Genomic DNA, 21878 nt, shown 5'->3' on the forward strand with positions numbered 1-21878 from the left:
AGTACGAAGAGAACCGCAAAAACCAACCAACTTTCTGTGTGGTAACATCAAATAGCTGGTACATCAAGTTCCATGAAACGCGACAAACGAAGAGGAAGAATGGCGACGAGAATGAAACGAAGAAAAGAGGTAGGTTAGAGGGCGTAGCCTCGACGTCGGTCACCGAATGGTCCACTGGAATTCTCATACATTCAATCGCCTATCGACGCGGAATTCCAAGACTTTTTGATAAAAAAAGATGGAAAAAGCTCGTAGATGTAAGTCTTCCGACAGGGCACGTCGCGCCGTGTCGACGAACGATTCCCACGAGTTGTGCCAACTACGTTCGGGCTCCTCATTTCCATACTACCGCGAATCCCGTTTCCATCGGGGTAGTTTCTATGGATCGGACCACTATAGAGACCGCGTCACGTGCAGCTACTCGAGGATCGAACAGAGAATTTGCTCGAATCGAGCGACTTTGGATCGGTCGAGGAGGAACTTGATTTATCGCATCCCTCGCTTGAGGGGTGCTCGTCGCTTTTGATGCCTCATCGTTTACAAACTGCGCGAGTTTGTGCGACTGGAGAGGGACTTCGAGTGCCGTACGCTCGATCATTCGTTTGGAAATGCGGATAATAAGGTGGCTACGTTTGCAGATTTTAATTAGACAAATTTTTGTATTTACTTCTACTTGTGATAAACGTCTGTTGGCTTCGATACACGTCGATCGCGTATTTATTTTATATAATACGTAGTAGAAGATATATAGGGCAGAAAAGAAATTCTAATCTGTGTCTGTGTGAAGTATGACGTGTCTCGTAAGAAATATACAGTTAGACCTTCTTTCAAACACGAAACAGAAAATAATAAGATGTCGAGTAAGACATAGAAGAAATAATAAGATTCGTCTAGTAGAATTCTACTCTTCGTGAAAGATTCAGATATAATAACAACGTTTCTTTCCTTCGTTAATAACCTGTGCCACTGATGTGACGTTCATTTGCGAATAAAAGAAATAGACAGATAGCTAGAGTGATAAATAAAACTTGTCGATGAAGTTGTCTAGTAAAACAGATCGGGTAATTAATGTTACTGGTATATCAGATATTACGTTGCAGAATAGAGTAAAGATATGTATCGGATAGTCTTAATAAGCAGATCAAATAGACAGACTTAATCAAGTAAACAGAGAAGTGTAGATTTTAGTTCGTCAATTAGAATATTAAAAAGTATAATTTGATGCTAAGGAACGGCATATCTTTTACATCAGTGTCTGTAAGATTCCATTAATTACATACCGAGTTGATGGCTGTCATGCTGCTAACTCGACCTGGATCTGTGTCCACTAGCCCGTTGTCACTCTACAACAAAAAAAAGAAAAAAATTGTCGGTTAATATGAGAAATAGCAGAGCCAGTCGCTAATTACGAACGAAATTGGTGATATCGTGGTTGGAAACAACGCGTAAATCGCCACGACAATTAAATATCCAACGGATCGTTAATCATCGAAATTTGCAATTGAAATTAACGTGGCAAAAATCAAACGCAGAGAATACGTAGAAAAACTGAATCAACCGATTCGTTAATATCGTAGATTGAACTCGACAAGTATTTTAGTTTCTAAATTGTTGAGTTACAAATTAAAACGATCGGAGGAAAAGATAACCGCAATGGGAAGAAAAGTGGAAGGGTAACAGGAACATTTTTGCCCAGCGAATTCACCCAAGAGCGGAGGTAAATGAGGGCTAACACGAGTGCACTCGACGTTGGGCACACGATTTTGTTTTAATCGCCGCCGGTCGCAATTAAAATTTCGTCTCGTCGAAAATGTTTCTTATTCGGCCCTCGAAACCGTCTCGTCAAGCGAGGACATTAATTAGGCAGCGCTAATGCCGCTAAAATATCAGAGAAATATAGCGAAATATCGATATCGTTGGTAACGATAATTTCCTTAATGGAGTATAAATCGTTAAAGTACATCAAGGTGGAAAATTATTTATTTAGAAACTTTTTTAATCATTTCTGCTTGAAGGTAGAAATCAAAGGGTGAGACGTTAGCGTTAAAAAGGAACGTCGAAAAATAAATTCCGCTTTAGTACATGTTCAAACACATTAGCGAAAGTAGTAATTTAAAGCGAAGTTAACATTCTTATACTACCCTTTTCACTTATTCTTACGCTATATAATACATCCTATGCTAAGTTTCGTCACGCGATCTTATTGAAAAATATAAATTATTTGAAAGAACGATAATATTACAAATGTAACAATTACAATTCACTTAAAATTCCTATTATTCTCTACCAAGTAACGGCTATTCGACGAGGACGCAAATCATGCTGAAACTCGAAACGGCAAAAAGAAAACGCTCGTATCTCGCAACCACGACGATTGCTGAATCGAGGCAAATAAAAGCAACCCTATCGGCGCAGACTCCAAACGAAAGCACGTTCCAGCCAAACTCGAAATCGATCTCGGCAAAAAGGCAACGTTAGTGGTAATTCGTGGTAAAAATCGTGTCTCGATTCGGCGGAAACGTTGGTCGGTCCAGTTTAGAGTCGTCCATGGCGATCTCACGCGATCCAGTCAGGATTATCGAGATGGAAATTTCGTGCTCGATGCACGGACGACGGAAACGCGCTCGAGAATCATCGGAGCGTATCGTACGGGAGGGGTTCGACACGAAGAAACGGCACAAAGACGACGTTGGCCACGGAATCGTGGCGAAAGAGCAACCTGGGTGCAAGCGTCGTTCCGAACTTTGATCGTAAAACTGTGCCGGACTTCTCAGACTAGCTGGAGCGTCCGTCTTGAACGTCTGCCAGATCGGTTATGCTTGAATAAATTTACGTGTCGAAGCAAAGCGTGAACTGCCACCGTTCCGTTTTCCTCGTTCCGCCATCGTGGTTTTTTTGGCCTTAGGCAAAGTCAGGCCGCGAATAGTCGCTCGGAGGTGTGAAGCGAGACGAGGGTGTAATTTCTGATAGGAGACAAGCGCGACGATGCTTCGGCTTGAAACGGTGATACCGATGATCGAGGACAGCTCGTAAAACGAGGGTTAAACGACCTAAGGCTCGTTTTTAATTTCTGTCACGCGGATGACATGATTTTACGATGCTGCGAAATTCAAGCTTGTATTGTCGTTCCTGCTAGTTCGCCTCGCGAAGATGTCCGCCGAATCATGTTCGCGCTAGATCGTTTCTGTCTGGTAAATTTATACAATGGACGAGTTCGAAAACATGTTCGTTGTTCGGGACGTTGTATGTTCGATGATACACGCAATGGAGGGAACGAAAGTATTCGTGGCGTGGTTGTATCGGTGGGTACAGTTATTATTTCGAGGAATGAACGAGTCTAAACAGATATAGATGAGATTTAATAGATTTCGTTAGAAGAAGACAGTCTGACAGGCTTTCCTTACACAATATCAGTTTTCAACCCGCAGACGTATTTCTGAAACGAATCTGTCATCTCGTCAACTAGTTGGGTGTTGAGTTACGTACGTTACTAGCTGAAAACGGTTCCAACATCTTTTGATCCTCTATTCGCGTACTATGTTTCGATGAAATATTGGAATAAAACTTCGCGTAGTTCCCTTTTGCGAGAAATAACCATCTTCTCTGACTCTATGGATATATATATAGTGGCTCAAGATGAACGGATATATTATACGTGTTTACCGTTCACTCATCGTAAATTAATAGATGCCTTCGCATTTGCAACAAATACCTTGCACAAGTTTAGATTTCATTGAAACTTTACCGATATAATCACGATAATTTTACTCTGTTAGCACGTTAACGAGACCACGAAATGTTTCACGTAACACATGCAACATACTCGTGAAAGATGTGCGCGAGTCATCAAGAGCTTTCGCGATTCATCCTACATATCCTCACTCGTTAGAGACGTCAGTTTTGTCTGTTTAAACACGTTCGTGCTCCTTCGAAGATGCAGCGAAGGCGACGTTCATTGATTAATTATAATCAGAAGTCCGTAACGCGTGACAAGCCGTGACGAAAGTTGCAACGAAGCGTTAGTTAAAGTCAAACGAGGTTGATCGGCGCATTAGTCATTAGAAGGCACGAGATGAATTACGCGTGCAACTTCAAGTTCCAGTCCGTTTCCAATACGGTAATTTATTAGGTTCGTTCGCTCGACGGTTTCTTGTCGCGCGATCGCGACCGGGATACATTAGGGAAGATAGATGGCACGAAACCGTATAGTGGAAAAATTCAGCAAAAATGGGAACGTCGGCGGGCTAAGTGATTCGAAGACGAACACCATCGGACCTCTAAACTTGGCAAGAATCAGAAACCTTGAACGACTCGAAACTGGGTTGTATTTTGTTTACGCGCAGCGACTTCCGGGGTGGAAGTGGTCCACCTCGAGCTTTAATAGCGCCATTTGCCCCATCTGCCAAGCAACAATTTCTCGGCCAAGCATATTTTACACACCAGTCCCGTTGCACGGTTACTGAGCAAAGAGAGTATTCGAACACTTATAGAAACATTCTATGAATATATTACGCGTCATATTTTAAATTTCATAATGAAATGAAATTCCAAGCTGTTTCGTAGAGTAATATAAAAGTTACCTGTGATAAATGTTCGAATATTTTCGGGTGTCATTACAGGCACGCATCGCAGCGAAATTTGATTTTAACCTTTGTACATTAGATATTTTGAAACTCTGATTATAAATAAAACGAGCTATGATTGTACGACGATGAACTAGGCTGGAGATCGTTTTATGATGTCTCAAGTGGAATAAAAGAGCAGCCAAAAGAGACCGTAAGCGTTGGAATACGAGATAGTATTATAGATTTTAAATATCAAAATACTATCGCACCTGATGCAAATTTTCTGTGATAGACAGAGTATCGTGGGTACGACTATGCATATATTATAATTAGATACGTAAAGAAAGAACAAGTTTTATTTCCAATGTGTAAAGAAATTTACGGTTAATATGCATTGTACGGAGGAAAGTGAACTGATTATTAGCTTTGATACACGATTACTCTAAAAAATTTGTATTTTCTTAGAACAAATTATTTCCCTCCTCAAGTTTAATATTATCTCGATGCATGATGGTTCAACAAATTCAAACAAACTCGAAAACCAAAGTTTTAAAATGGGAAGAGGTATTTTCAATCTGTCATAAACGTTTGTGTTACAGGAATGCAGAGTAAAATTTTACCGTTGCATAAAATCGGAATAACACGCTGAGTATTATGCCTGTTAATATGTTCCATGTGAGCCATCAGCTATTCACAGCATATGTATAGTCGGCAGAAGTAAAATTTCCGTTAGGGGAACAAAAATATCGTTTGCTATACTGTGCAAATACAGTGCATGTAATATATTACAACGTTTAAATATTTTAATCTAGCCATTCCTTCCACTTAAATTTAAGATACTGTCAAAACTCAAAACATTCTTACATATGTATTTTCATCTTCTAAGAATGAAGGAACGTTTTAACTTCCTCGATTTTATAAATAGAATCATGCACAATATCAAATCAATTGAATGTAATATCTCTTTCCTAGAAGAAATTCTCTTTTCAATTTTCCTATTGTTACTATTGAGATATGTATAGCTTTATGTGCTAGACTAGATTAGCCGCGTAGTGTATGGAAGTATGTGTGTGTACAGCGTCTGGAAAAAACAGATGAACGTTAACTGTTCCGTTGGCGGTGTGATATGGAAGATGGCGAGACAAAGGAAGTGCCGAGACGTGTGCAAATGTATATCGACGAAGATCCAGGAAATCGTTTATTAAATAAATCTAAAACTATTTTCATATGAATTCTAAGTGTAACCTTAGTGTTCCTTTACTTTTATTTCGGCGATTAAGATCCACAATCCTCAACAGTTACAATGGCTACAGAATTGATATTATATCTAGTATTTATTATAACATTTATACACCAATTAAATAGGTACAAATGTATTAAATTTCGTATCGTTTAGCGATAATTCCATGTGACTGCAAAATATCCATATCGTGAAAATATTGAATTCCATTAAAAGAAATTACTTGGTTGGAAAATACGGAAAATAAATATATGTACAAATGTACATTGTAGCCACTGTAGGTTTCCAATAGATCTTCAAATTTTATTCCCTTCAATTAAACGAATTCTTGGATCGTCGTCGTGCTTGCTTGCAATACGTCGACCGAGTCAGTTACTGTTATGATTTAACATGGAACGAAACAGCGTCTTGGCTAAGCCAAGTGTGGATGCGGCAATAAAACGGCGGATATAAAGACGTCGTCTGACAAAGTCAGGGTGCAAAGTTACAGAATGTAGCCAGAAGTTAAATCGAAACGCGGGGACGTCGTAAAAGAGTCTGCCGTTAATTTACGATGGAGCACTGACAACGAGGATCGACCACTTTTCGTCAACGACATGATTCCGTGGGCCACAGGATCGTCTTCCGGCGAGTCGGCAATTTACGATGTCCAATTATCGACCTGCGCTGACCTATTTACTCGTGGAATCGTGGAAACGCTCCTTAATATCCCGAACCCCCTAATCTCAGCCGACATCGCGACTATGTTGCCGTCGATGAATCACAAACGTGATAAGGAAAAGCGTATAAAACGTGAAATGAACGAACGAGGCTTTGCATATTCTGATCTGCTCTGTTTCAAGCAACTGACACTTTGAGAATGGAAATGAAATACGAGAGGGATATTTGAAAAATTGCCTGAAAATACAATCAAATTCAAGAATAATCGTATTTCGTAGAAGGGGAAGTATCGAGGCACGAAAAAATGTTTTATGATTATATTACGTGTGTTGTATAAAATAATTAGAAACTTCGTTAACGCTGTGGCGAGATACGATTGTTACGTAATGTCCACTATTATATTAATATTCATCGAACATTAATTATCTATTTCTCTCCGGAAAATACGAAGAAAAATCGGGTCAAAGAAAGGCAACTGGCTTGAACTCACCTCGATTTTATTAAACCTAAACCCAAAAATAAAAACAGACAGAGTTACGTAAGTATCTCTCTCTCACTCTCTTTTTCTCTCTTCTTAGATCTATTTCTAGTTTCTAATGAACAATCCAATCTTACACAAATTACTTTATAATTCAACAGAAAAAGAATGAAACTACGGTTTTATACATTTTTTTCTCATTCAGATTTCGGGTGATCCGAAAATTCCATCGAAAAACTAGATCATTCAGTAAAGAATACTTTCAACGATATTAAGGTAGGATAATCTTTTCAACTTGTTACAACATCTAGCACGACGCAACAATCGTTCCTCAATATTAAGGAGACTTCGGAGACGATTTAAATAATTCCGCGGGAATTTGGTCCCGTACGGGTACCGGAAGGTCGGGAAGTTCTTCAATTTATAGGAGAAACGTCGTTGAATGGCTTTGCCTTCCTTTTGCCTTTCCGCGCTTCAGTCCCTCCCTATTTCGCCCTTTCTGTCGCCGTATCTCTTTTTCTGCTACATTTCTCTGTGTTCCATCCACTTGTAGTTCGTCTTTCATTCCCTTTATCGCTTCCCGGTCTTGGCGAATCAAAGACCGCGGTCGTAAAAATGGAGATTCCTGTTCAACGACAGGGTACCGTATCGATAAGGAAAATCAAATTGTAATTCCTCGTACGCGTACGAGCGCGACGTCGACATAGTCGATAGGACGGAGAAAGAGAGCCACTTAAGATTTAGTAGTCTATAAAGATCAGCTGCTTTCTTGTTGTTCTCTTACTAAAATAACTTTTTGCTTTACCACTACTGACTTATATATATATATAGTTCCCAAGTATACCCAGCTTGTCTCTTAAAAAAGATTTAATTACTTCCTGCCCCATAAACGAAAGAAAAATTTGTCCATTCGAAAGTTAACCTCGAGCAAATACGAATTTCCAATTTCAATGTACTACTTCCTGTTTATCATCGAACTATAATCCATAAACCAACATTCGAACCCTCTAGATACACCAAGCGATTGACTAGCTGCAAATTAAAGACGAGCCATTAATTAACACATTTATGCGCGTCAATAGGGTGACAACGATAAATCAAAGCGCAGTCGATATTTCTTCCACGGTCTGTCAGCAAATCCATTTCCAAGAGTCCCGCAATTTCTTCGCCCGAGCATCGTCACGTCACGTCGATCGTAAGAGAAGGATACGCAGCATCGGCAAGTCAAATAGAAAAGGAAAAGAAGAAAGGAAGGACGAGCATCACGTCCGTCAAAAGCTCTTCCTGTTCCGTGTATTTGTTACGTCGCGTCGCGTCGGCACGAGCTAACGAAAAGAATCGAGTGCATTAAAACCTTGTCAAGGGGCATGGGCGACAGAAAGAGCTCAGCTCTGGGTCGTTCTACAAACGGAAGTATGCCGGGTGATTGATGGCCGACCGATTGTCAGTAGAAGCGAACGCACAGCAGCCTCGACGATAATTCACCGCTACGTCTTTCCCTTTCTCTCTCTTTCCTTATATTTCACTCGTTCTCACCTTCGTTCTTTCTCCCTCGTTCTCGGTCTGTCTCTCGTTCTGTCCCATGGCCGACACGCGCCAGGGCTGTTAAAAATAGGGAACAGCGGAGATTAGACGGCCGCAGAGTTGTCAGACATCGACGGCATCGGGTAACAAGAGGCAGCGAGAGAGCAAGACGAAAAGTCCTCGCGAGTAGCGTGTGTTGACCGTGTTCTCTCGCCCATTCCTCGTTCTTCCTCTTCATCATTTTCATTGGCCGGACGTTCGTTTGCGCCGGGCCGTTCTATTCTTTCGCCGCGACGTCGTCACGGCCGCTCGCTTTTTACCGCATAATTAAGCAGCCTCGCGTCATTCGTCACGCGCGTTTCGCCGGCATTTAATTTAAACTCGTGATTCATGGAGCCACGATGACGAAAAAAGGCAACGCATCGTTCCTCGTAAGGTGCGCACCTCGAAGAAACCTGACTTCGTAACATCTACATATATATATATGTGTAGGTGATGTATCTACTCAGTAGAAATTCAGCAGAAATTCAGTAGAACTTTACTTGTTTGAAAGATTGGACGAGAGAATTGATACAGAAGCTGGGATAAAGATCGAAATCTACTTCGATTCGTGACTCTGTGAAATGTGCCTTGTACACGTTGTATCTTAGCTTTAGTTAGGTTTCGGTCGAAAGACGTTGAATATCACACGAGCCTTTATGTGCCACTGCATCGATTATTGTCAATTACAACGGTTGATTTATAGGAAATTTATCTGTGTAAAAATATACAAAATGATCGCTTCGTATTTTAATTTCTCTTTATTTTTCTTTTACAGAAAAATATGAATTTGCGTAAACGTGCAAAGTCTAGTAACGAATCATACTATGTAACACTGAAGTAGATAAGAGAAGTCGTGATTCCTCGAAGTGATCAAAAAACTGCACTAAACGATAAGTTTATCCTGTATCTCATCCACGGCTTTAGAATCAAGAAGGGGCGCAAAGAGCGACTGGTAATATACCTCTGGATACACATATGAACTTCTTGATCGATAGGTTAAATAATCCACGATAATAAACGAACCTGTTCCTCGATCGATTCGATATTTCTGCTGGAACGATGAGTCAGCGAGCAGCAGTGCGAAACGGAGAAATAGAAGTAACGAAGAAGATGAGAAACGTGGGACGAGTGAATACCAGGAGAATGATTAAAATCGTTCGAGAATTTGATCTTTTTTTCAATTAAGTCAGCACTTCGACCAGCGACTGATTGACTTGCAAGGTTACTGCGGATCGATGCCTCGTTGCCTTTAAAAGGATTGAGTAGGCATAGGTCACGGTTACGAAAATCACAACACATTAGATACACGTTTCGAACGATTGAAACATAATCTTGTTAAAACGATACGTATCGTATAGTCAAATATAAAAATGGAACGTCGATCTTGTATATTGAATCAACACGTTTGTATCGAGGAGAACCGCGAGGAGAGTTAGAACATAGTTTGTATGGATGATGGGCGAATGAAGAAGCTCGTTGATCATTTTCTCGCGTGATCTCATTGAAATAATAGTAGTTTCAAGTTTCAAAGTAGAATTTATGAAGAATATATGTTTGAATATTCTCTTTACTGACAGCTTGTCATTTTAGATTTAGTAACCGAGAAGCTTTACGAAAAAATAATCTATAGATCCATGGTGAATATTATAGACGTTGAGTACATTTTCTAGTCAGATAAAAGAATTATTTCATCTTCTTCTTTTTTTAAGCGCTATTATAATTATCGATTAAAACGAAGCTCATATTACAAAACTAGAACTAATTCTATAGAAAATCTCTACCGAGTTTATATCGATTATGGGAGAAATAATTTTATTTTATATGTAAAGGTATCTTTTGTGTAATAAATAATGGTCTACTATCGTCTATTCGTACGTTTTAATGCACCAAGACGAAATATTCCAATTTTACGTGAAACTGAATCAAAATTTATCTGACACGGGCAGAATAACTCTTTCGAATGTAATTTACTTTGATAGTTATTTTCAGAGCGGTAAAACTGAGAATTCTGAGGTCGAGAACATCGAAAATTCCTTCGATTCATCGATCCGTTTTTAAATAGCTTCCGTTTATTTTTAGCTGAAAGATTCTCTGCAAATAGTCTTATATAAAATTCCTATGATCCTCTTCGTTGCATGCTATGAGCAGAATAAAACGTATCGTTATAACGTATAAGACAGCGTAGCTACTAATGTCGCGATTATAGTAACGTTTGAAACAAGAGTGACGAACGTGAAGCTGACAGTAGAAATGTTATGCATTAGTCAGCCAGAGCTACAATTACGTCATGCGTATAGATAGATTTTATGCTTTTTGATCTCCATCTACCTGACATCTAAATCGAGAGACACGTGTTCAACAAGGAATAATTATTAAATTTCTCACGAGCACGTAAGATAAGACAAAATGTTATCGAGGTAATTAATAGAATGACATGCAACTGGAGGACAGATTACAAATACATTGTATGTTTTACAATTCTGTATAATACGATGTGTTTTAAAATATATAATATCTATGAAGCTTTACGAGTTTATAAAATTCAAATTATAGAAAATTGTAGAGTTTCAGTGGAATTAAAGAATCATAATCAAATGAAACATTATAACAACTGCACTAAACGGTGTCAAGGCTGCTCGAAACTCAGAACGCACATATATTTTAATTTATCACCCCATAACTGACAGCAGTCGTCATATGATCATAAACCTTTCGCCATTTTGCATAAACTTCCCAATCTTAAACCGCACGTCTTAACTTCAAATTTACAACTTCCTCTTCTTTTCGGTTAATGCGGGTAACTGAAAATCTCGTTCAGGCTTCAATCGCCAAGCTGTTTTTCAAACTAACACTTTCAATGCTACTGATGCATACGTTGCGTCGTCTAATAATAAATAGAAAATGTAAGTGCGGCTATCGCGTTTGTACCTTTTTATGTTTCGACAAAAAATTTTGCTCTGGTTTTTGGAAAAAAAAAGATGGTCAATATGCTGAAACACAATTATCGGTTAAAGTAAAGCTACTTCTGGCGAGGAAAGATACGCAATTGTAAAAATGGAGTAACTACTTTATTAGCAACGAATATGCTTCACGTCGAAGCTTCGCTTAAACCGAGTTGTTCGAAAAATTCGTGTTTCACAATCGATGTCTCGAGGAAAACATAACCGAGTAAAGAAAGAAACATAACTGACTATAAAAAAAAAAAAAATAACTAGAAAGGCACAAGGCCTGTTTAAATTGTTTTCATTAAACCTCTCTAACTCACGCTCAAACCTCTAGAAATCGAGAATTTTACTTCTTTCTTGAAATTCGAATTGCCGAGCTTCGATTACGTTTTAACGATGCTTAATGTTTTATTTCCTAACAACCACGAGCACAGCATGCGTTTACTATAGTCGATCGAAGAGAGCATTAGACGTAGCCAAAAAGAAGAACGCGGGCGTTCGAACAATGAATGACGAAAGACGAGAACGAACTCGCGAGAAGTATTCTCGAAAGCACAGCACCGAGCGCGTGCATTGTCATGCTAATAGCGCGCGTACAGAGTCATCGATCATCGCTGCTTTGCCTTCGCTTTCGCTCTCCTCTGTTTCTCTTCGTCTTTTTTCCTCTCCCTCTCTCTCTCTCTCTCTCTCTCTCTTCTGTTTGTCCTTTCAAACATTTTCCACCGCCGGTCCTTTGTCCGTACATTTTGCCGCCGGTGTTTCCTTAATAACGTAACCTGACACATGCGCGATCCACCTATACATAGACACGCACATACAACCGAGCAGCTTTTAAGCACCACGTAATCACGCAGTAGTTTCGCTAACGTCCTTTCCAACATTCGAGCTTCAGAGGGACGCGTGGCTGGTTACGTGAAAGCTCTTCGTGGACGAAACACGGGAAAGAAGGCGAGAGAAGGGAGATTAGAGGTGAAGATTCAATTTCGAACTGGCGGTGTTTGCGCTTTGTGCGCCTGCCCGCTTGTTACGCCATAGTTTGGATAGGTTTTAACGGTGAAATCCGGAAGATGGATGGATGAGAAATATTTATAAGGTTTCGTGAGGTTTTGTACCTTCTAATTATAATACGATAATTGAAAAAGAAATACTTTTAATATCTGACAGATCGTTGTCTACTTAGGCTGGAATATAACATTTATTTCTGTTTCGAGGAACTGCGGAGGTAACGGAAACATTTAGAGAATTTTTGACTTTACAAACTACCTGGAATGTAATATTTATTTGTATTTTGAAGTATTTCGAACGTCGAAGGAATTTTTGTGTATTCGTATCATTCACAGTACGATATTTCTACTCAAATAATCTGAAACATAGCGTTTAATGTATAGGAAGATTGCTGAAAAAGAAATATTTATAACGTTTCGAGGATTCTTAGCTACGCGTACCATCTGCAATAAAATATTCCGTGGGAAGAAAAGTATTTGTAACGTTTAAAGAATTCCTATTCGTTCAAATTTCCAGAAATATAATGGCCGATGGTGAATCGTCGATGTGAACGAAGAAAAAATATTTGCTATGTTTGAAGAATTTTGTCCATGCAAATTACCTGGCAAATGGTACTGGATAGTGAATCAACGATATGGTTGAAAGAGAATCATTTCTGATGTTTGAACAATTTTTCTTCATGCAAATTACCTAGAAACGTAAAAGTGAATCGACCTGCTGGTTATAAGACAAGTATTTGCAATGTTTGAAGAATTTTAAAGTATATTGAGTTTAGAAGATTGATATTATTTCTTGGAATGACGAGCAAAAATGTAGGTTTTGATTCAGAGAGACGAATAAAACGTGTACCAAGTAAACGTAAAGGATATGCCCCTGCAGAAATGTGCCCTACAAACCGCTCGTAATCGTGTTTCTACTCGGTGCAGCTATCTACCTTTACGACAACTTTATTATACGCTTCCCGTGATTATGTACGATACGAATTATAAGATACAGGTAACGTTCCTTCAAACGAAGCGAGGATCGTTTCGTGTAACGCGCTATTATCAAACGTTGCAAGTCCGTACGAAGTAAATTACGCTGAGAACAAGTCTTCCACGTCTGCGGTTAAAACTACAGTCTATAGACCTTTGATAAATACCTGTTTTATACACGACAAACGCGAATACGTAAAACCAACGATTACAATGTACATAACATGCTGATTGTAGGGAAAATGTCAGTTGTCAACTAAACGTAAGAAATACAAATAAGAACTAGCGATACACAGCTATGGTAGATTATCTACCTCCGTTCACGTAACAAATTACCTTGCTTCCTTTAGCCTGCAACTCAGTACCCCTGATGAACACATTTCAAACATAATGACTACATAAAGGTAGTATGATCGCAGTATCGGACCAACTTCTTCGATCGATTTCTATCTCGAGGGAAGATAAACGAACGCAAAAATTACTCGATCCATTATTAAATTGTATTCCACAAGCGCAATTCGCGAGCACTGAAGAAAAACATAATTCAGAAGCTCTCTGAATGGGAAAAGATACCTATACTCGCGCATTTACGAAAAATGCATAAAAGCAAAATTCATTTTCCGGTCGTATAGTTAAATCATTATAAAAATCGTACTTATTTCGTGAATATAGAAGGAACAAAAGATGTAAAATCAAAACTTCCAAGGAAGTTTACTTGATTCATCTTCTGTTTTATAGATCCTATCTTTAGAAATCCTTTCGGTTGTATTTCCCTATCGAATCCACCGAAAAATTAACAACGTGAAAAGCTAACGGAAGTGACAACAGTCCGGAACAACGATCATAGCGATGTCGCATAGAGATCTAATTGTACGACAACGGACTTGTTGATGCGTACACAGTGGCATGCCAGATTTATACACACACACGCGTCCTCAGAGAAACAGAGATACACATAGCACGCTCGGACGACTGGTCGGTGAACGAGCCGCGATTTATAATTCCTTTAAGCGGAGCAAGAGCGCCGCCGGGCGCAAATTGCCACGGGGAGAATACGCCGGCCTTGATTTGTCGCTCAACACACCACCAACTTCTTGGCAAATTGCGCGGTTATGCGGCTACACGTCTAGTTCATGCGTCATGTTTCTCGATGTCCTCGAAAGTCGTGTTTCCCGTATCGGGCGATGAAATATCGCTTCTGGTTTCGTCAGTTTTCCAACGTAACCGTTTACGACCGATACGTGTTAAGAGACTAAAATATATTAATCGTGAAAGTCTTATCTTCTATTCTTTTACCTTCAAATTTGACGTGGTATGTGATTTATTCATTATCGTGTACAACGAAAAAGAATTTTCTACTGTTGCGAAATTCTGAAAAGGATTCCTTTATTGGCTGTATATGATAAGAAAAGAAAGACGACATTTCAATATTCGAATATTGGTAGTAAAGTTGTTAAAATACTATTGAGAAATTCGTTTTAATTTTAGTAAGCCGTTCGAAGATCCTGTGTACAAGAATCATAGGTGATTTTCCTACACGTAAGTTATATCCAGGATTATGTGAGCGTGTAAATTACCTTTATCGAATTTCTCTATTAGATCACTCGATAATTTATTTTTCTTTTCCTGACATGAATAACGAATGTCATTCTTACAACAAAGGCTGCGATCAGAATAATGAAATTCATCGTGATTGAAGTTTTATAAAAAGAGGAATGAGAAATTTAGTGGAAGGACAATAAATAATCCTAGACAATGAAAATACATTACCGATTAATTCTACAGAGATATTTGCTTATCTTCGTCCGAAGTATCCAAAAAACCGTATTGTTTATATATTTTACTCTAATATACGTACATATAGTAATCAATTTTTACATAAACCATACACAATATTTTAACCATACCATCTACAATACGGCATTCATTTAAAAAACGTGTTTCGAGTACTGACATTTTTACGATATTTATTTCAAACTGCCTGTACATCGTGCAAGACTATAAAACAGAATAAAAAAGAACAGAAGCAGAGCCAGAAGCGAAATGATAAATAGAGGCACGTTAGCTCGTCCACGGTATAATACATCCCCAATTAAAAGCCACGGCGCGTTGGACTTTTTGAAATTCCATTTCGTTTCTGACACCGTTGGCAGTAACGCGTGTCCAACGTCACTGGGCCCGCAGAAATTTCATTAGACGACAGACTGACGCAAATCGTAGCATTTTTACCGCTAATTGTCCGTCGACAACGAAAATATTCTACAGAGTCTGTGAATTCTTGCCGGGTGCACGCTAAAGCGATGTAATTAAATAACGAAATTTTCCGCGTTCCATCCGCTTTATTACGAAATTCCGTCAATAATCGCCCGTTGATCGAATCAACAATCTTCCTCTTTCGTAGTTTTAACCCTTTTCGTTCATACCACGACCGAGTCAAATTGATCGGATTAATTCGCACCACGCCAGATGACTATAAAAAACCAGAGAAAATTAAGAGGAGAAATAAAGGAACGAGACGGAGGATGTACGAAGAAACGATCGATTAAAACGCATCGTTCGATATTCATTTTTCCAAGAGAAAGGCTGCACGTCGACGACACGGCCGATTAATTAATTTAAGCATCTCCAGCGTGACGTTATTAACCTCGAATTAAAAATAGCCTCGGAATCAACAGCGACCGATCAAAGCCGTATGAATGGATTAAACGAACAAAAAAAAAAAAAAAAAGAAAAAGAGAAAATCGAAAAAATAAAACAAAAGGGGAAAGGGAGAGAAAATAGTAGAAAAGGGTCGAGAGAAAAAAGGGATGGTGACAAACAAGAGTGAAAAGAGGTCGATTAGAAAAAATGGGAGTGATATGTTACACGATGGCGTCGATCGCTCTTTGAAAATTCTATGGAAAATATTGTCGGGGCCACGCATCGAGCGTCGCTTCATGGAAAATACGTCTGACCGACGATCGTAAACGTCTATTGCCAGTAGAGGTACCGTGTACCGAGCGGCTACCATGACGATGGTTCGCGCGCGCGTCATTCGTCGAAACGACGAAACGGTTCTACACCTGCTCGGTCTATAATTCCAAGACGTTCGTTTACATTCCAACGACTCTACGAGAGCAATATTTTTACAAAGTCTAGAACATGCGCCTAGTGAAACCCGGCTGGCATGTAACGGACTTCGCGTGTGTATAAAGCTAAGAATAAAACGACAAGACTTCGTTAATTGAACGAGAAGAAGGATGCAGTAACTTCACGTGAACGGCGTCCATTAGCCAAGGAATATAGAAATAATAATAGAGGATATTGTAAGCAATATCTGTAGCACTTTAACGAAACGAACGCGACGCGATGATTATAAATGGCGCGACTTCCTATCACTTTACGACGAATACTCCTCCTATTTTCCTTTATTCTCCCTTTCAATTTCGATTTCAAACTAATGATAGAGGAGAATCGATATCATCGAGGTCACGAAAATTACAACGGACGAGTCTAGCGTGCTATTCTAATCTATAATTTTCTCTATCACGCTACTTTCCCTTTCGTGAAAGCGATTTCAAAGTCTCCGACCGTTTAACCGCGTTTAGAGATCACAATCTTGTCCATGACACGCTCGATAACGACTCGTCCTTCCTCTTTCATCGGTACGATATGCAAATCGTATTTATGAAAATGAATAAATTAAAATAAACAAAACGCTACGTCGAACGATATCTTATAAAGGATCGTAAAATAGTCGTGAAAGAAGAAACCGATAAAGAGGAAAGGAAAAAAGATAAAATAAAATCAGAGATCTGAGAGCGAGCTGTATCGATCGCGGCGAGTCGCTCAACGTCGGCACATAAATTCTGGAAACGAAGCGGTCGGGCTTCCTCGAGGAGCTCGCGAAACTTGAACGAGGTCAAGAAGAAGTAGTAACGTTGTCGGTTCCCGCCACGTATCCTCGTGATAACTGCGCGATAGAATGTTCTCTTAAATTTCCCAGGTGGATCCCGGCCGTACTTGCTTTCGCGACGTCTTTATACGGTTTCCAACGAATACCTATGCGTCTTGTGTCGGCCCATTCAACCATTCGCGAGAAGCCACGTCCTTCGAGAATAAGCGAATATCGAGGATGTCGCGGGAAAGTGGCTGCTTCCACGGACAGGACTGTCATTTTTCATGTATATAACTCGTGCCTGGATTTTCGAGACGGCAGAAGTTTCGCGAAGGAGCAACAGAGGCGCGACGGAACCTGCGATTCCAAGTGAAACTGGCGTCACAATGAAATTCTGGATATCTTTCTTTTTGCTTTTTTCTCGTCTTCCCGTGATCACTCTGACGTTTAATTTTCCTCTAGATGAAAAAGCACGAGCAAACTTCGGCGCGTTGAAAATTGTTCGGAATTAAAGCACAGTAACTCGCGAAAGTAATATATTTACTACAGAAAATATTTATGTATATATTATGCGTGTACAAAACATTTTGACATTTAATCCGTATTATAATGAGATATGACTGTCACGATTATGACTATCACATTGATAAAATTTCGAATCAATTGAAATTGTATATAATATTGTAACATGAATAGTCGTGTTGAACGTGTAATTTGGTTTCGAATTTTACCGATATAATCGATGTTACGATATAACATCGAACGAAGAGGTTTTTCAGAAAAAAGTAAATGGGAAATGAAAAATGACATTTCGTACGATCCTTCGTTTTCGAGAATATCGTGTATGAAAATATGCGGACCGGATACCACTTCCGCCGTGTTTATATTTGAGTAGCTCTTCAAGCTCTTCAAATACGTCGGATTTTTTTTTTTTTTTTTACTATAAGAGGTCACGGAAATTTCCGACCGATATGGGGCATTTTTTTTATTACGAGCTATTGCTCCTATAAATCGCGCACGAATTTCACGTATTTATAGCGATGTTTATTACACCGAATTTTGATTGAACGCGACCGTACTCCGTGCATTTTCAAACTCTATTTTCTGTACGAAACTTTTACACGAAAAAAAGGCATAGAAAAAAGAAACATACATTCCGAATTCCAATTTATTCCAACAAACGCAGCTTGATATACGCTTCTCTTTACTGAGACACGAGATATCTGCCTGATATTACTCTTGTTCCGACAACAATGCGAAATAAATTATCCATATATTTTACGTTCGAAATCAATCACGGTAAAACCATGGATCCGATACAAAACAGTGTATCGCGATTAATTCCAAAACAAGCTCGCCAGTAAACTCCGAAAGAGGAACGGGACAACAGCTCGTGGATAACACGAATTACGGGATCTAGTAGCAAACGCGTGTCATTTGTCGCTCGCGCGCTCGCTCTTTATTAGTTTTGACTCTCGGCTTGCAGGGATGTGCCGGATCGCAGTTTGCGGCCGGTTAACGGTGACAAAAAGCGCGAGCTGACACTAGGAAAGAAAACAAAAAAGAAGAGGCTACCAACGTACACGATCGTACGTATGAACAGAACGTACGTACGTCGGAACGGGAGCAAGAAGAAAGGGAAAAATAACGAAGCGTGTCGAGTACGCGAGACGCGAAGAAGAGAAGCTCACACATAAACGCGCGCGAGCACCAGCGCCACAGGGACGAGTGGTGACTCCCCGTGGTATTTATATAGATGCTGGAGTGTCGCCAAAATGCTAGAACCGACCCTATCTATCGTCAAAAACACGACACACCTCTCTTCTTCCACTCGGTTCTATCTGCCTCTTTCCATCGTTCTCGCGTCTCTTATCTGGCGTGCTCCTCCTCTGACTTCTCTCGGTTTCTTGGCCGAGGATGCGACAGCCAAGAGTGCTCCACACCATCCACACACCCGTGCGATGGTCAGAGGGGATCTATCTAGACGGTAGTTTTCGCGGGATGCTCGTTCGAACCACTCCAGCAGCTTTATTTGTCAACCACTTTGTGGCAGAGCCGAGCGAACCGTCCGTCCGGTGAAATTAAAGGCCCCGCGCCACACCGATGACGAAGGTCACTATGCATCGTAATATCATCTTAATGTTGCTGCTGACACTCGCTACTAACGGTGTCACTCTCTTGTGATACACTGTGCTAGCTTTCTACCATGGAGGTAAATTCACGATTTATCGGATTTTGCGAACGAAGAAACGATTCAACGGTTCTAGATGAACCGTATCGTTTAGTGCTGGACTGTATCGACGTATTCTTTCATCTACGGATTTCCAGCATCGTAAACAAGTGCATACGATTGTGCTCTCAGTGAAAAGTGAAAAAGAACGATGATATATATTAGAAAAGTTGCTTTCTTTTCAATTTACCTTGAAAATTCCTATTATTAATGTCACCTCTTTGGAATAAGTGAACTCATAGGCGCAAGCTATTTCGCTTCTCGGAATTGAACAGTAATCGTGTGATGGAATCATGAAATGTATACGAAGTGGAACTGACCAAGTCTTATAAACAACTGAAACAATTTAAACTTTCAGACGGAGCCACGTCAGATTATAAATACGATACAAACGTTAGATCTCGCTAATCAGTCGCATTACTCGTTACGTATTATCCAGCTGTATAATAATGTGTATCTGTTTCCATCGTATCATGAAACCTGTCGCTGGAAATCAAGGTAAACAAACAGGAACGATCGAAGTTTAGCGACAGAGGCATTAAGTAATTATAATCAAACGCAGCAACGTTTCCGATTGCACGTACCGTGTACACGGACGCTCACAGTCTCGCAAGTTCTCGGCACGTATGAAAAGAGAGAAAGGATGAGAGGTTGAAAGAAAAATCTTTTGAGGGTTATTTTTAGAGATGCATCGCCGAACAGGAACATCGGCCAATCCATTCGAGTATTCAGGCAGTTAAGGATCCGCACGATGTACCAGATATCCCGATGACTGCCAAGATTTCATAGCAATGACTATCCCGAAGACGATTCTGTCCAGAGCTGGTTATAAAGAGGATTTTAAGAGGCGAATGATCGACATGGTCAACACCCTCCGATTTCATCGACCCTGTAGTATCTTCTTCATAATCCACGTTCTGTTTTCTCTAGATAGAATCCAGCAGCTTTGATTTCTCGAGGAGAGGTCAGACCTCGATCGTGTCAGATCGTGATGCTTTGGAGAAACGATTGGCAATCCGTGATATCGATAGAAAATACATAGATCTCGTTTTCTCGTTCTCTGCACATAGATAATAATGCTAGTCGATAAATGTTCGTTTAAGATGGATCTTCTTTGAAGAAATCTTTTCTGAAGAAACTTTCACCGTGGCTTCGAAAGACAGATAAACGTGACAAAGCTTAAAAAAAAGGTAACATCTCGAAAACTGAAAGTAGGACAGGAACCGCGTGATCATAGTCCTTTTTAGAGAAGAGGAACGGTAGGAAGTTACACCATGACACGAGAGTACGCGACAATGGCATCTTTTTAGAAATTTCCATCGCGGCAGTTCCGCTCGGCGAACTTCAGTTAATTTCGTACGCTGCTCGCGGTCCTGGCTCATATTCGGAAACATTCGCGCAAAATTTTCACCGTGGCGTCCCCGATGCGATGCTAAACGCGCACGAAGAAGCACGAATGGCTTTTGATACGCCATCTGAACTCGCAAAATGTTCGTTCGTGCGTGTTTCAGCGCGACGAAATGTCTTCGCCGCTTTAAGTGTTTGCAAATGTTCGCGAACACCCAGGCCGCACCGTGAATACTGAGTTTCCAGTTCGATTAAAAATTCGCCACGTTCTCATCTTCGTTCTTAGTTTTACAGCTTAACAAAATTACTAATTATACTCAATTTTATTAATTTCTCTAATGACAAACTCGATGATCGTTCGTTGATAAATATCTGCTGGTTATATTATAAATTTTGCATTAACAGATAAGAGAAGTGGCATTATATATGGTGTATTTAAATGTTAGAATTTAATCCTGAATTAAGAAGGGCTATATAAAATGCTTGTAAAATATTTTTAAGTTACACAGTAACTGAATTTCTTCTTTATATTTTATACGTGATATTCTTTTCTATTGTCTTGGAAATTTACTTTTTCTCGGTAATCCATTTAATATGGGTAAACGTATATTTCATTCTAAAAAGTACAAATAAACATGCAACACGAAATTTATTTCACCGTTAAACCTACATGAACAGTATTTTTCCAACACAGAATTAAAACAAAGTAAGTTGCCTCTAACATAACCCCAGGAAAAAGTTATAAAATATAGCCACATGATTCTACTCTTCAAATCTTATCAGCCACATTTTTATTACCATATTATGAATCGCCATAATACAATGTCATTTTTCCTTCATTTAGCAACGACCTGTCTTTTTCTCTTTTCTTTTTCTTTTTCTAATTGCAAACTTTCTTATTCGTCTAACACAATATCTTTACAAAGAGAAAACACTGTTCGAGCGGCTCTCTCCATGTTCGTTTCGTAGCAAGAATTCTTCATTAACACAG

General features: G+C 39.5%; 1 protein-coding gene across 5 annotated transcripts in view; it reads right to left on the reverse strand.

The window, feature by feature from the left end:
* Positions 1-21878, reverse strand: part of LOC100650807 — a 587269-nt gene that overhangs the window by 331828 nt on the left and 233563 nt on the right. For all 5 annotated transcript variants that reach the window (XM_048405682.1, XM_048405681.1, XM_048405684.1 and 2 more), the window contains one exon: positions 1281-1343. In XM_048405682.1, coding sequence (XP_048261639.1) covers positions 1281-1343 — 63 coding nt within the window. The remainder of the gene's footprint in view (positions 1-1280; positions 1344-21878) is intronic.

This window comes from Bombus terrestris, chromosome 5, assembly GCF_910591885.1.
Source record: "Bombus terrestris chromosome 5, iyBomTerr1.2, whole genome shotgun sequence".
Classification (NCBI taxonomy): Eukaryota; Metazoa; Arthropoda; class Insecta; order Hymenoptera; family Apidae; genus Bombus; species Bombus terrestris.